The 12,623-nt window shown below is 47.7% G+C and overlaps 1 protein-coding gene across 4 annotated transcripts in view; it reads right to left on the bottom strand.

Annotated features, from left to right (window-relative positions):
* Positions 1-257: 257 nt before the first annotated feature.
* MRRF (mitochondrial ribosome recycling factor) overlaps positions 258-12,623 on the bottom strand; it is a 60,668-nt gene continuing 48,302 nt past the window's right edge. For 2 of the 4 annotated variants that reach the window (XM_043566387.1, XM_043566388.1), the window contains one exon: positions 7,906-10,378. In XM_043566387.1, coding sequence (XP_043422322.1) covers positions 10,301-10,378 — 78 coding nt within the window. In that variant the 3' untranslated portion in view covers positions 7,906-10,300. Of the gene's footprint in view, positions 1,874-6,058; positions 10,379-12,623 lie in introns of those variants that run through there. The other 2 variants (XM_043566386.1, XM_043566385.1) reach the window with 2 other exon arrangements.

Genomic DNA, 12,623 nt, shown 5'->3' with positions numbered 1-12,623 from the left:
GTCAAGTTTTCATTTTTTTTTTAAATTTTTTTTTTCAACGTTTATTTATTTTTGGGACAGAGAGAGACAGAGCATGAACGGGGGAGGGGCAGACAGAGAGGGAGACACAGAATCGGAAACAGGCTCCAGGCTCTGAGCCATCAGCCCAGAGCCTGACGCGGGGCTCGAACTCACGGACCGCGAGATCGTGACCTGGCTGAAGTCGGACGCTTAACCGACTGCGCCACCCAGGCGCCCCAAGTTTTCATTTCTATCCACATATATGAGATGTCTTTCGGGTACCTTTAAGCTTTTCCCCCAGTCCCCAGTGGCAATCACCATTATGAATTTGGTTAAGAATCTCTTCACAACCCTCCCTTAAAAGAGTGAATGTATAATGCAAAATGGAATCGGGAATAATTTTTAAAAATTATTTTGTGTCCTCCTAGTTTACGTAAGGGGCGTCGCACCGTATCTCTGACTCTGCCTGCTTTTTCCACGGCTCATTATGTTTCTGGGGCTCTCTTCTTATTCAAACATGTGTCTCTGCCTCAGCAGGGCATCTATGGATGTGCCACGCTTATTTACCCCTGGAGTGGGCAGGGTTTCCATAGATGGAGATAATCAAGGGATGACATTCCAGGTAGAGGAAGCGGCAGCAGCAAAGGCACGGGAATAGGAAAGGGGGGCTGGCAAGGGTCCAGGGTGGAGGGAGCACAGGGCATGCGTGGAGAGCTGAGGGAGGCCCCAAGCCCCAGACCAGGAATCTACCGCTGGCATGCTGGACATCTGGGAGTGTGGGGACAGACCCCCCCCCCCCCACCTTAGAACCGCCCTCCACAATAATTCCACTCATCCACCCTCTGAGTCCTCCCTGGGGAGGCCTCTGTTACTCTTTCCATTAATTGTCTCATTAATGACCCACTGAAGTCAAGTACCCATTGTTCTCTAGGCCTGGGGCAGCCTCCCTGGCTTTCTCCCCCCGGGGGGATTTGTAAACGTCTTTCCTTCCTCCGCTTTCCTTTGGCAGGCGTCCTTATCTGGTCCCTGCAGCCCTGGCCCGGGCTGGTGCAGTCTCTTCCTCCACCCACACCCTGCACACACGGGGCTGGCCGGCCGTCTGGGGGGCTGTGCGGCCACCAGCTCAATAGCTCGCTCTCCCCCAACGCCTCCCTCTGCCTCACTCAGTCTCCAGCTCTGGCTACATGTGTCTCCTCCTGGTTTTCTGTTCTGTTCTTTCTCTTTCTTTTCTCTCTTTCCTTCCTTTCTTCCTGTCTTAACTGCCTCTGTGTTTCTCCCCCTGGATTTCTGTCGTGTTCTCTCTTCGCGTGTATTTATCTCCCTCTGTGTCTCTGTCTCTATCTCAGTGTCTCTCCTTCTAGGTGTCTCAGAATATTTCTTTGGGATGACAGTCTCACTCTGACTATCTCCATCTCTTTCTGTTTCTTTCTGACTATCTCCATCTCTCTGTCACTACCTGCGGACTCTGTGCCTGTATGTGTATGTGCACGTGTGTGCGCGCGTGCGTGTGTGTGTGTCTTTGTCTCTCTGATTCTGCCTCTTTCTCCCTCCCTCTGGCCTTCATGTCGTGTCTCTGTGTCTTCATTGCCTCTGTCTCTGTCTCCCTCTCCTCTCTCTGACTCACCTCTCCCTATCTGTCCCTCCTCCTTGTGGGTCTCTGAACCCTCCTGATTGACTATTGTCCTGTTTCTAACCCCTGCCCCATCGCTTGCTCACCCACTGGGTCCCTGACACCCACACAGGTCAAACCGCTTCCCTCTGTTGCCTCGCTCCCTGGTTACAGCTCCAGCTTCCCTTGGATGACAGCCTCAGAAGGTCAGTGGCGGCAGTAGGCGTGAGGTCCCACAGCTACCAGACTTTGGGATTCATGCATCTGTAAAGTTAAAAATAATAAAATGGAGGGGATCAGCAGAAGGTGACTGTTATTCTTTCTAAATGGGAATTTTTTTTAAAGACTCACCAACTTCTTATCCTTCCATAATAGAGCATTTTAACACCGAAAGCAGAAGTAGGAAGAGCAAGATCTAACAATATGGAATAGTCCAAAGGAATTAATTTTACGTAAACATTTGCAACATTGCCTTTATTTTTTTTTTAATTTTTTTTTCAACGTTTTTTATTTATTTTGGGACAGAGAGAGACAGAGCATGAACGGGGGAGGGGCAGACAGAGAGGGAGACACAGAATCGGAAGCAGGCTCCAGGCTCTGAACCATCAGCCCAGAGCCCGACGCGGGGCTTGAACTCACGGACTGCGAGATCATGACCTAAGCTGAAGTCGGACGCTTAACCGACTGCGCCACCCAGGCGCCCCAACATTGCCTTTATTTTACTTATTCTGCCTCAAATGGGTGAAGATATTTTGGGGGCCCAGCCCCATTGGAAACCACGGATCTTGCTTGAGCAAGCCCCTCCTTGCGCCCCCTGGGGAAGTGGAGACACCCTTACCGCGGGCACAAAGGGGAAAGCTGGGACAGGACTCGTTGGCCACTCTAGCCCCTCTGGTCTCTTCCCTGAAATAAGTTACTGAAGCTGCCCGGCTGGGGGTCAGACACCAGGCCCCCTGCATTTCATGCCTTCCTTTGGTCTTGGGGGCCTCTGAACAATTTCACCTCCTCTGTGCTTCGCTTTCCTCATTTGTAAAATGGGCAAAATAATAACTAGCCTTCTAGGGTCGCCTCACACATAGCAGAGGCCCAGGACTTGTTAGCCACTATTATTCTTATTGCAAAGAGGGGGCAACATGGGCTGAGGCTAGAGCCTGTTAGGGAGAGAAGGCCCGTGCACCCAGCCACCAGCTGTGAGCCACACATCAGGGGTTCTACCGGCCTGAGAAGGAGCCACAGCGGTGGGAGGCCTGAGGGCTTTAAACCCCAGCAAGGCTGCTTTGCAGGGGCCACGGGGGGCTGGGACTGGGAAGACCTTCCCCTGCCTCTGAAGAGGACCCCACCTAGCTGGCTCGGGCACCCCAAGCCCAGGAACCGGCACTCTGGTCCCAGACACCCACACTGCCAACAGGAGCAAAGGCGAAGCTCCAAGTGGCTTTGATGGCTGCAGAGGCTGGCGAGGGGGAGCCTGGGCAGGAGAGGCACAGGGTAGACACCAGTGACCATGGACACCATGGGAGGTAGCCTCTAGATGCCCAGAAACTCTGGAGGCCGACTCAGCAGATGAGGTTGGAGGTCTGAGCAAGCAGGTGAGAGTAATTAGAGAAACTTTGGGTTATTGATGGAAATTGACTTCATTTGTATTCAAGGCCAGGCAGGCCCATTACAATTGGACAAACATCTCCTTAACAGCTGCTCTGAGCCAAGCTCTGTGCTAGTCAGGGAATGCAAAGAGTTAAAAGAGCAAGGAACTTTCTTCCCAGGGATTCACACAAGGCTTATCTAGGGCTGGTGGTGTTCTGCCTCTGAGGAAGGCCAGAGACACAGGCGAGGCCAGCCTGAAACATTTGACACTTCTGTTCCCGGTACGCACCACTCGGCGATGTGCAATTTGAAGACAGAACTGATGGGACTTGGTGACTTCTTGGATGAGAGTGTGAGGGAGAGGGAGGCACAGGTGGCTCCCAATGTCTTGGCTTGGCACCTGGGGGGATAGCGAAGGCATTTCCGAGAGACAACACAGGACAGTGAGTGGGTCTGGCGGGGACACGTATTCCAGATGGGGCCGGTTGAGCCTGTGGTGCTTGAGGCATACGCAGGTCAACAGGCATACACACATTTAGGGATCAGGAGAAACATCAAGATAGAGAAATGAATGAGTTGGTGCAAGGATGTGGGACCAAGAGCTGTGAAGGCTGGACAAAATGTGCCTGTTGGGTGGGGCAGTGACCTAAGGGTGCGCATAGCAGGCAAACAGCCTAAGACAAGACATGGCGGAGGAAGAAAGCGGCACAAAAATTAAGAAAAGGTAGTAATTCCACTGAGCTTAAGCACGAGTTGCCTTAGGGTGGCTGTGAGAGGTGCATCACCACTGCAGAGATACAGAGGTTTAGACGGCAGAAGTTACTGCTTGCCCAGGTGAAGTCTGTACACAATTCAGCAGGCAACAGGGCGCCGTTGACGGGTGTGGAGCAGAGGTGTGGTGTAATGAAGGCTACGTCTCAGGGTGAGTTAACCCAACAGCACGTGATGAATTAAAACAAAGACCAGAACAAAGGAATATAGGAGACAGGGATCGTCATTTATTTGTTCATTCGACAAGCGGTGAGCCTCCTCTCTGCAGAAGCAACCCTTCTCCCCAACCTAACACCCAGACCCTAATCTGCCAAGGGTTTAGACACCAAATCACCCAGTGTTAATACTGCATGCAAACAAAGGTTAAGCGTAGGGTTCTACTGAACATTTCAGTATTATCAGTAAGTGTGAATGAGTTAAGGTCCCCTACTGAAAGAAAAGGAGTTTCTTTTATGCTTGTAGATCAAGGGCTTACTGTATATAAAACCTCGGTCTGCAAGCATAATTTGTTCCAGAAACATGCTTGTATTCCAAAGCACTTGTAGAGAAAAGTGAACTTCAAGAACCTTGGCTCAGCTGTGATCACGTGACATTCAGCATCGCGTACTACTCGTATTACAAGACATCGCTCGTTTATCAAGTTAAAATTTATTAGAAATGTTTGCTCGTCCTGTGGAACACTCACAGAACAGGTTGCTCACAATCCCAGGTTTTTACTATAGATACAATGGAACACTATTCAGCCTGAAAAAGAAAGGAAATTCTGACAGCTGCTACAATGTGGACGAACCTTGAGGGCATTGTGCTGAGTGAAATAAGCCAGACACAAAAGGTCAAATACTGTAGGATTTCACTTTATCAGGTACTCAGAGTAGTCAAATCCATAGAGACAGAAAGTAGAACAGTGGTTGTCAGGGGCTGGAGAGCGAGTTGTTTAATGGGTAGAGAGCTTCAGTCCTGCAAGTTGAAGAGGGTTCTGGAGATGTCCATACCGCACAACGATGTGAATGTACATGCTACTACTGAACTGTATACTCAAAAATGGTTAAGGTGGCAAATTTTATGTTATGGGTATCTTATCAATTAAAAATGAGGATAATTTTTAAAAGCAGTTTCAGAATGCTTCATAGAACAAAACCCAACCCTAAGAAATCTAAATCTAAAACAGTGATTTGGAAAGACTACAAATAAAGGAATAGGAAAGACACAGCAAGCAAACATAAACGAAAAGCAAGCAGGGGCTATGATCTTGATAGAGGACAAGATAGAACTCAGACTCCCAAGCAATGAATGAATGATATATGAAGATGACAGAAGAGCCAGGCCATCTGGGCATTCAGACAGCACAGAAATTATGGGAACTGCGAGAAGAAATACAAATGCTAATAACGGGAGACTGAAACACACGACTTTCAGTCCCAGACGCATCAAAAGGCCAAAAAAATAATACAGAAAACCTAAACAGTATAATCTATGAACTGCATTTCTTGTGTCCGTATCAAACTTTGTACCCCCCAAACAGAGACACTTCCTTTTAATGCACATCGCGGAAACTGACCACATATTAGAGCAAAAGAAACTGCAAAGCTTCACTCAGTGGTTTCAGTGGGATTAAAGGATATAGAAGCACTTTGAAAACTAAAAGTATCGGGGCGCCTGGGTGGCTCAGTCAGTTGAACGTCCGACTTCGGCTCAGGTCACAGTCTCACAGTTCGTGGGTTTGAGCCCCGCATCAGGCTCTGTGCTGACCACTTGCTCAGAGCCTGGAGCCTGCTTTGGATTCTGTGTCTCCTTCTCTCTCTGCCCCTCCCCTGCTCATGCTTTGTCTCACTCTGTTTCTTTAAAATAAATAAATGTAAAAAAAATTTTTTTCAACGTTTTTAATTTATTTTTGGGACAGAGAGAGACAGAGCATGAACGGGGGAGGGGCAGACAGAGAGGGAGACACAGAATCGGAAACAGGCTCCAGGCTCTGAGCCATCAGCCCAGAGCCCGACGCGGGGCTCGAACTCCCGGACCGCGAGATCGTGACCTGGCTGAAGTCGGACGCTTAACCGACTGCGCCACCCAGGCGCCCCTAAAAAAAAATTTAATTAAAAAAAAAAAAAGAGAGAGAACTAAAAGTATCAGCCAGTATCAGTTACTGGTGCCACCAATACTATGACCATCATTATTACCATTATTCACGGCTGGTGGTCTTTCCGCTCATTCACTGCTTCTCTTCCAAGTTCTAGAGGACTCTGCCAAACAGGTGAGGTAGAATTATGTAAATATAAATCTTTACTGTCGCCCCTAGAGCTACCAACCTTCAGTGTTTACCACGTGCCACGTCCCGTGCAGCTTTAAACGTGGGCCTTAGAAATAGCTAATTGTTTTCATGAGTTTTCTGCTTCTCTTCTATCACCTCTGGGGCCTAGAGCAGTGCTGAGTGAATTTCGAATAAGTGTTTGGTGAAGACTTATGAACTGAAGTGCACGGATTAAGGACCTACTTCAAAGTCAGATCTGAGTTTCAGACTTCACTCTGGCACTTGCGAGCTGTGTGACCTTGGACAAATTAAATGCCCATTCTGAACCTTAGTTTTCACCTACGTAAACAGAGATAATATACCAGCTAGCATTGTTCAGAAGTTTAAATGTAGTAACACATGTAAAGTGTCCAGCATGGTACCTCGTCTACAATAGGCATTCAATAAATGTTAGTCTGAGGTTGAGGAAGGGTAGGTAAAACTCACCAAAACAGATAAACTTAGAATGGGGGTTGTTTTTCCTCAAAAAACAAATAAAAATCATCTTAAATTTTTTTTAACGTTTATTTATTTTTGAGACAGAGAGAGACAGAGCATGAACGGGGGAGGGTCAGAGCGAGAGGGAGACACAGAATCTGAAACAGGCCCCAGGCTCTGAGCTATCAGCACAGAGCCCAACGCGGGGCTCGAACTCAGACTGCGAGATCATGAGCTGAGCTGCAGTTGGATGCTTTACCGACTGAGCCACCCAGGCGCTCCCCACCCCACCCAAATCACCTTTAAATAGAAACACCCTCCAATGCATTTGAAATGATTTTTTAAAATATCATGGGGGTAACAGTGAAGTCAGTTCAGGTATACCTGTATTATGGAATACTGCATTGCAATGAAAAAGGAGTGAACTCTATGTTCACCTATGAAAAGATGGCCAGGATGTGTTGTTGGGTCTAAAAAAAAAAAAAAAGGCAAGCTTCAGAGTCTGAACAGAATAGTTCCCTTTCCTGGTTTTTAAAAATTATGTATGGGGGTGCCTGGGTGGCTCAGTTGTTTAAGCGTCCAACTCTTCATTTCAGCTCAGGTCATGGTCTCACGGTTCATGGGATTGAGCCCTGTGTTGGACGCTGTGCTGACAGCACAGAGCCTGCTTAGGATGCTCTCTCTCTCTCTCTCTCTCTCTCTCTTTGCCCCTCCACAGCTTGTGCATGCACTCTCTCTCTCAAAATAAGTTAAAAAATTATGTACGTATAGAAAAAGATCCAGAAGGATATACATCTAATTGTCAAAGGGGAGTGAGATTAGGAACTTACAAGAAGTTTCTCTTTTAACTTTTTACATCCCAGTTTCTTTTGTAATTTCCAACACACACACACACACACACACACACACACACACACACACACGTAAAAAAGAAAAAAATAAATAAATAGGACAAAAATTCTCAATTTCTCTTTGGCCTGTCATTTTCATGGGCTTGGGAAGCAGTTTAACTGAACAGAGGAGGTGGTTAATTCTTCTGGCAAGGGAAGGGATTTCCATACCCAGCTTTTCCTTTTGAGAGAAAGAGGCTCAAGGAAGGGGAGAGGGAGAAAGCACTGCTCCAGCATTACTCATTACTCGGCGGATCCAAACAGGTAGTCCCGTTCTCGTCCCTGCCACCATTGCAGCCCTGACACAGAGGAACAGAGAAACTCTTTGATAAATGTCAGCTAAAATAGAGCAATCAGCTGAAAGCCATTTGCTGAGCCGTCTGACTGCCCTGGGCTGGAGGTTTTCCTTTATTCATTTATCATGATATACAGCTTTGGCCAACATACACACAGGAGAGAAATTGTTGACATGTGGGACCCAAGTACAGAAAATCTTTCATTTTCCAACCTCCCCCCCCCCCCAACCCTGTCTGTTCACCAAATAAGTTTTTGTTTATTTAAAGACTACAGAGGATTTGGCTGTTAAGAACCAAATGCCTTTGGAGTGGAGTTACAACATAATTTATCATTTCCTCTGTTTATTAAAAAATCCTGCATCTTTGAGAAGCACATTTGCTAGGAGTGGGGGCTTTCGGCCACTCACGAAAGGCTGCTGCAATGCCCCCGCCATGTGGCTTACCCCAAATAAGGCTCCTCGATTGCTATTTCCATCCCTGTTCTTCCCTCAGCTGACTTCCGATCGTGTGATGGCCACTCAGGGCTGGCGAGAGGGGTTGGACCGAGGACAGGTAAGCGGGGCAGGAGACTGTGTTAGCTTCTTTCATTTTTGACCTGATTCTGACCTTGAACCCCCACTGGCTGTGCACTGTGTGCGCCACTAGTACAAGCAGCGGGAGAAGAGCAGACTTCCCGCAAGGGATAGAATATGAGAGGAGTCAGACAGCAAAGGGAAGCTGGGTGCTGCTTCGAAGGAGTGCGGCCAGGCCTGGCTGCTGCCCAAGGGGGGCCACTCGAAAGGCAGACAAAACTGGAATGGACTTCCTACCTTCCACCTGAGACAGTCCAGTGTGCCGTGCACCCCTCAAAGACAGAGGTCACACCTTACCCATTTTTGCATTCCCAGCATGTAGCACAGCACCTGACACACAGTGTGCTCCATAAATGTTTATGAAGGCTGCAGGATGCGTGGGCAGAGCACAAGCTTTAGATCAGGCCTCAGTTTGAACCCCAGCTCTGCCACTTGCTAGCTATGTAACAACCCCTGGCAAGAAACTTGACCTCTTTTGAGCTCCTCCCTCTTGGTAAAATGAGACTGACAGTGAAGAATGGAACCTTCTATCACTTGCTAGGCTTGTTACTTTGGGCAAGTTACCCAATACTCTCAAGTCCCCATTCTCAGTTTTTCTATTTGTAAAGTGGAGAGAATACACATCTCGCAAGTGTACCATGAAGATTAAAGATATTACCTAGAACTGCATCTAGCTCATGATGGCTATATTATGAATGAGAGAAAGGAAAGCAAGAAAGGAAAGGAAGGGAAGGGAAAGGGAAAAAGAAGGAAGGAAGGAAGATTATTATGGAGAATCAATCGATTGTTTACTGGAGAAAAAACCTAACAACCCAGCACCCAAAGATGAGCCACAACAAACCACTTGTCTGTCAACAACAGGCAGGCCCTGGGGGAAAGGTATCTCATCTCCAAGTAAATGCTGAGGACAAAGGCAAGGCAAGAGTGGAAAATGACAGAATGATGGTGTTATGATTGGAAGGACGGGAAAAGAAGCCAGTATTTGTTGAGCGGCTACTCTGTGAAATTCATTCACAACACATCTCGATGCCTACTATGTTCCAGACATTACGCCAAGATCTGAGGAAAATGAAGATCTAGAGACTAAGTATCAAAAAGGTTTAATTCAAAGCAGTAGACAGTCCTGAGAGCCAATAATAGGAGCCCTAGGTTGGGGGAATGAGGAGGACTTCCCGGAGCAAGTGGTACCCAAGCAGGGACGTGAAGGATGAACAGGACTGGCCAGGTAGGTCAGCAGCGGAGGAACGGTCGAGGCAGAGAAAAAATCATGTGTGAAGATGACTCAGAGGCAAAAGTATTGTTCTGGTGGCTTTCCGTAAAGGTCCTTAGGGAACATTAATCCGTATTGACTCTACCCGTTCCTTTGTGGTTGTTATTCTTTACAATTTATTTTGATTTTATTGTTACGTAAGAATGGGCCTCTGGCGAAGGGATCCAGTCACAGGTGAAGGCCCACACCAGCCCAGAATCCAAAGTTGGGGACAGGGCCTGACTAATTGAAAAGGAGGCTCCCAAGATGAGAAACAGACGGGCTAAGCCTGTCAATAGTCCTAGTTGCTTGGCAATGTCACGATCAGGGCAAATGGCTGAAGTAGAGGCCATCTGTCAGCAACAGATACTCTCTGAGGGCCACCCATGGCAGAGGGCCAGGGCAGAATGGGGTGGACAGGGAGCAGGAAGAAGAGAAGGAACAAGTCTGGGTGCCCCACCAGAAGGCCTGGAAGGCTGAGTCTCACAAACACTGACAACTGCAAGACGGCAGCCTTCGGTGTAGACGGGGAAGAGGGGTGCCAATGTGCCACCCACGGGCTCCACCAGAAACCAGGCTCTGGAGTACTGCTGCCCCTGGTGGGCTTTCATCCGAGGAGTTCTTTGGTCTTCGCTGCCAGATGCCTGTCCAGCTCTGCTGCCGTATCATCGGCCATTTGGCTGATCTGCAGGGACACAAAATGAGACAGCCCGATAACTGAGGCTGGCGAAGGAGAGGGGGACAGACATTCCAAAGCTATGACGAAGTGATCTGGGAAACGGTAACGGTGACAAAAGCCTCACACTATTCAGGCACCATGCTGATTCCTAACAGCAGCCCCATGAAATAGATACAATTATTATCCCCATTTCACAGATGAGGAAACTGGGGCAGTGAATCACTTGTTCAGGATACACAGCTCAGGTAGCAATGACAAAATTGAATCCTGAGTAGTCTGATTTCACAGCCCAAAATTCTTAAATATTATTATAGAATACAGAGAAGCCAGCTTTCTCTGTCACTTAATGACCCTCTAGAATTTCCTACACCTCAGACACTCTGCTATCTAAATCCCATACTAATTGATAAGAATATTAAGATCCCAATAGTTTAAGCAGAAAAAAGAAGTCCTGAGAAAAGATGAAGTAAATCTGGTTAACAAACCTGGAAATTCATCAGACACGGAAGAAATGCAAATGGAAACAAGATATAATTCAGTTATCGTAGTTAACAAAATCTGATGTTGTCATTTTTAATTACAATATTCGACTCCAGAAAGCTATGGTAAAATGGATAAGCTCGTACATCAGTGAAAAGAATTCAAGTGGATGCAAATGTCCGTAACATTTTTTCACCCCCCAAATCTCTCCACTGGGAAATTACCACATGAATGGAATCTGAAAAAAATTTCTAACGTTCTATATGCAAATACATATTATATATACATACATATATATATATATATAGGCTTTATTTTTAATAACGAAAAGTCAGAAAATCTAAAGTGATAGAACAGGGAAGCATATGAGTACATACAGCCATTAAAAATGGCAAAGACTGGGGCGCCTGGGTGGCTCGGTTGAGCGTCCGACTTCGCTCAGGTCACGATCTCACGGTCCGTGAGTTCGAGCCCCGCATCAGGCTCTGTGCTGACAGCTCAGAGCCTGGAGCCTGCTTCAGATTCTGTGTCTCCCTCTCTCTCTGGCCCTCCCCCCGTTCATGCTCTGTCTCTCTCTGTCTCAAAAATAAATAAATGTTAAAAAATAAATAAATAAAAATAAAAAAATAAAAAAAAATGGCAAAGACGGTCTACTTCTCGCGGTGAGGGTATAAGTACGAGAAACACAAAACAACTTAGTGAGTGCGGCAGCTTCCCTCCCACGTCTAAAAGGGACCCGAGGCAGGAAGCCTTGAAGGGGGCAGCACGGGGCCCAGGATCTGTGTGCTCAGTGGCACAGCAGCTGTTTGACATCTTCATTTGCAGACCACAGGCCTTGGCCAGGAACTGGGAACTAAATGCACTGTGGAAAGGGAAGAAACTAAAAAGGATTTGGAGCAACTGGCCCTGGGCAGGGAGACAACCAGGCTCTCACCATAGCAACAGCTGCTTGTTTGTAGCTGGGAAAGCACCGCTTCAGGGGCTGCTGGGCACGCGGCTGGGCTCCAAACGGCCGCTTGGGCCCTCCTCACTCAGCCACGTACTCTTTAGATGCTCTGCCCGCCCCCCCGCCCCCGGGGCGGCCACCTTGCACGGCGCGTGGCATGGTGCCCGCAGCACCCACTCCAGCGCCTGGAGGCCAGCAGCCTGGGACGGCAGGAGCCAGCACCGCAACGCTCCTCTGGGAAAATGGCGTGGAGGGCAGTTTGGGTTCAAGAGTGGGGACCGGGGGAGGAAGAATACCTAGGGTAACAGTGCGATAATGTGGGTGCTGGATTGCATTCTCGGTGGGATAACAATGTGCAAGTCACTGAGCCTCGCTTTCCTCATCTCTCAAATGGGGACGCTGGGCCCTTCCTCAGAGTGGTTGTGAAGGGCTAAGTGCGTTCATCGATATGCAGGCACAGCGTAAACGGCTTATTTGCTATGCAAATCGGCTTGTGTTACTCTGAGTTTATCATTTCCTGACTTCAAGTTAATCGATTCATGGAAATATTTACTAACTTTCTACCAAATTGTAGGCACAAAGTGCCCCTGGGGACAGTCAGGCTGCAAGTTCATCTTGTCTGTCTTCGTCAGACTTCTTAAGATAATGATCACCAACAATGACCCCACTGCCACCAGCAGCTCCCCCCTACTGAGTATCACTACATGTCAGACACTGGGCTAAAAACTTCCTGTACACTATTTCACATGATCCTCAAAACATATGAAATGCTGTTACTATCTGCCTTTAAAACATTGTGAATATTTCATTAGTTCACCTGCCGGT

This window comes from Prionailurus bengalensis, chromosome D4, assembly GCF_016509475.1.
Source record: "Prionailurus bengalensis isolate Pbe53 chromosome D4, Fcat_Pben_1.1_paternal_pri, whole genome shotgun sequence".
Lineage (NCBI taxonomy): Eukaryota > Metazoa > Chordata > Mammalia > Carnivora > Felidae > Prionailurus > Prionailurus bengalensis.
This window is presented reverse-complemented; position numbering and strand designations above follow the sequence as displayed.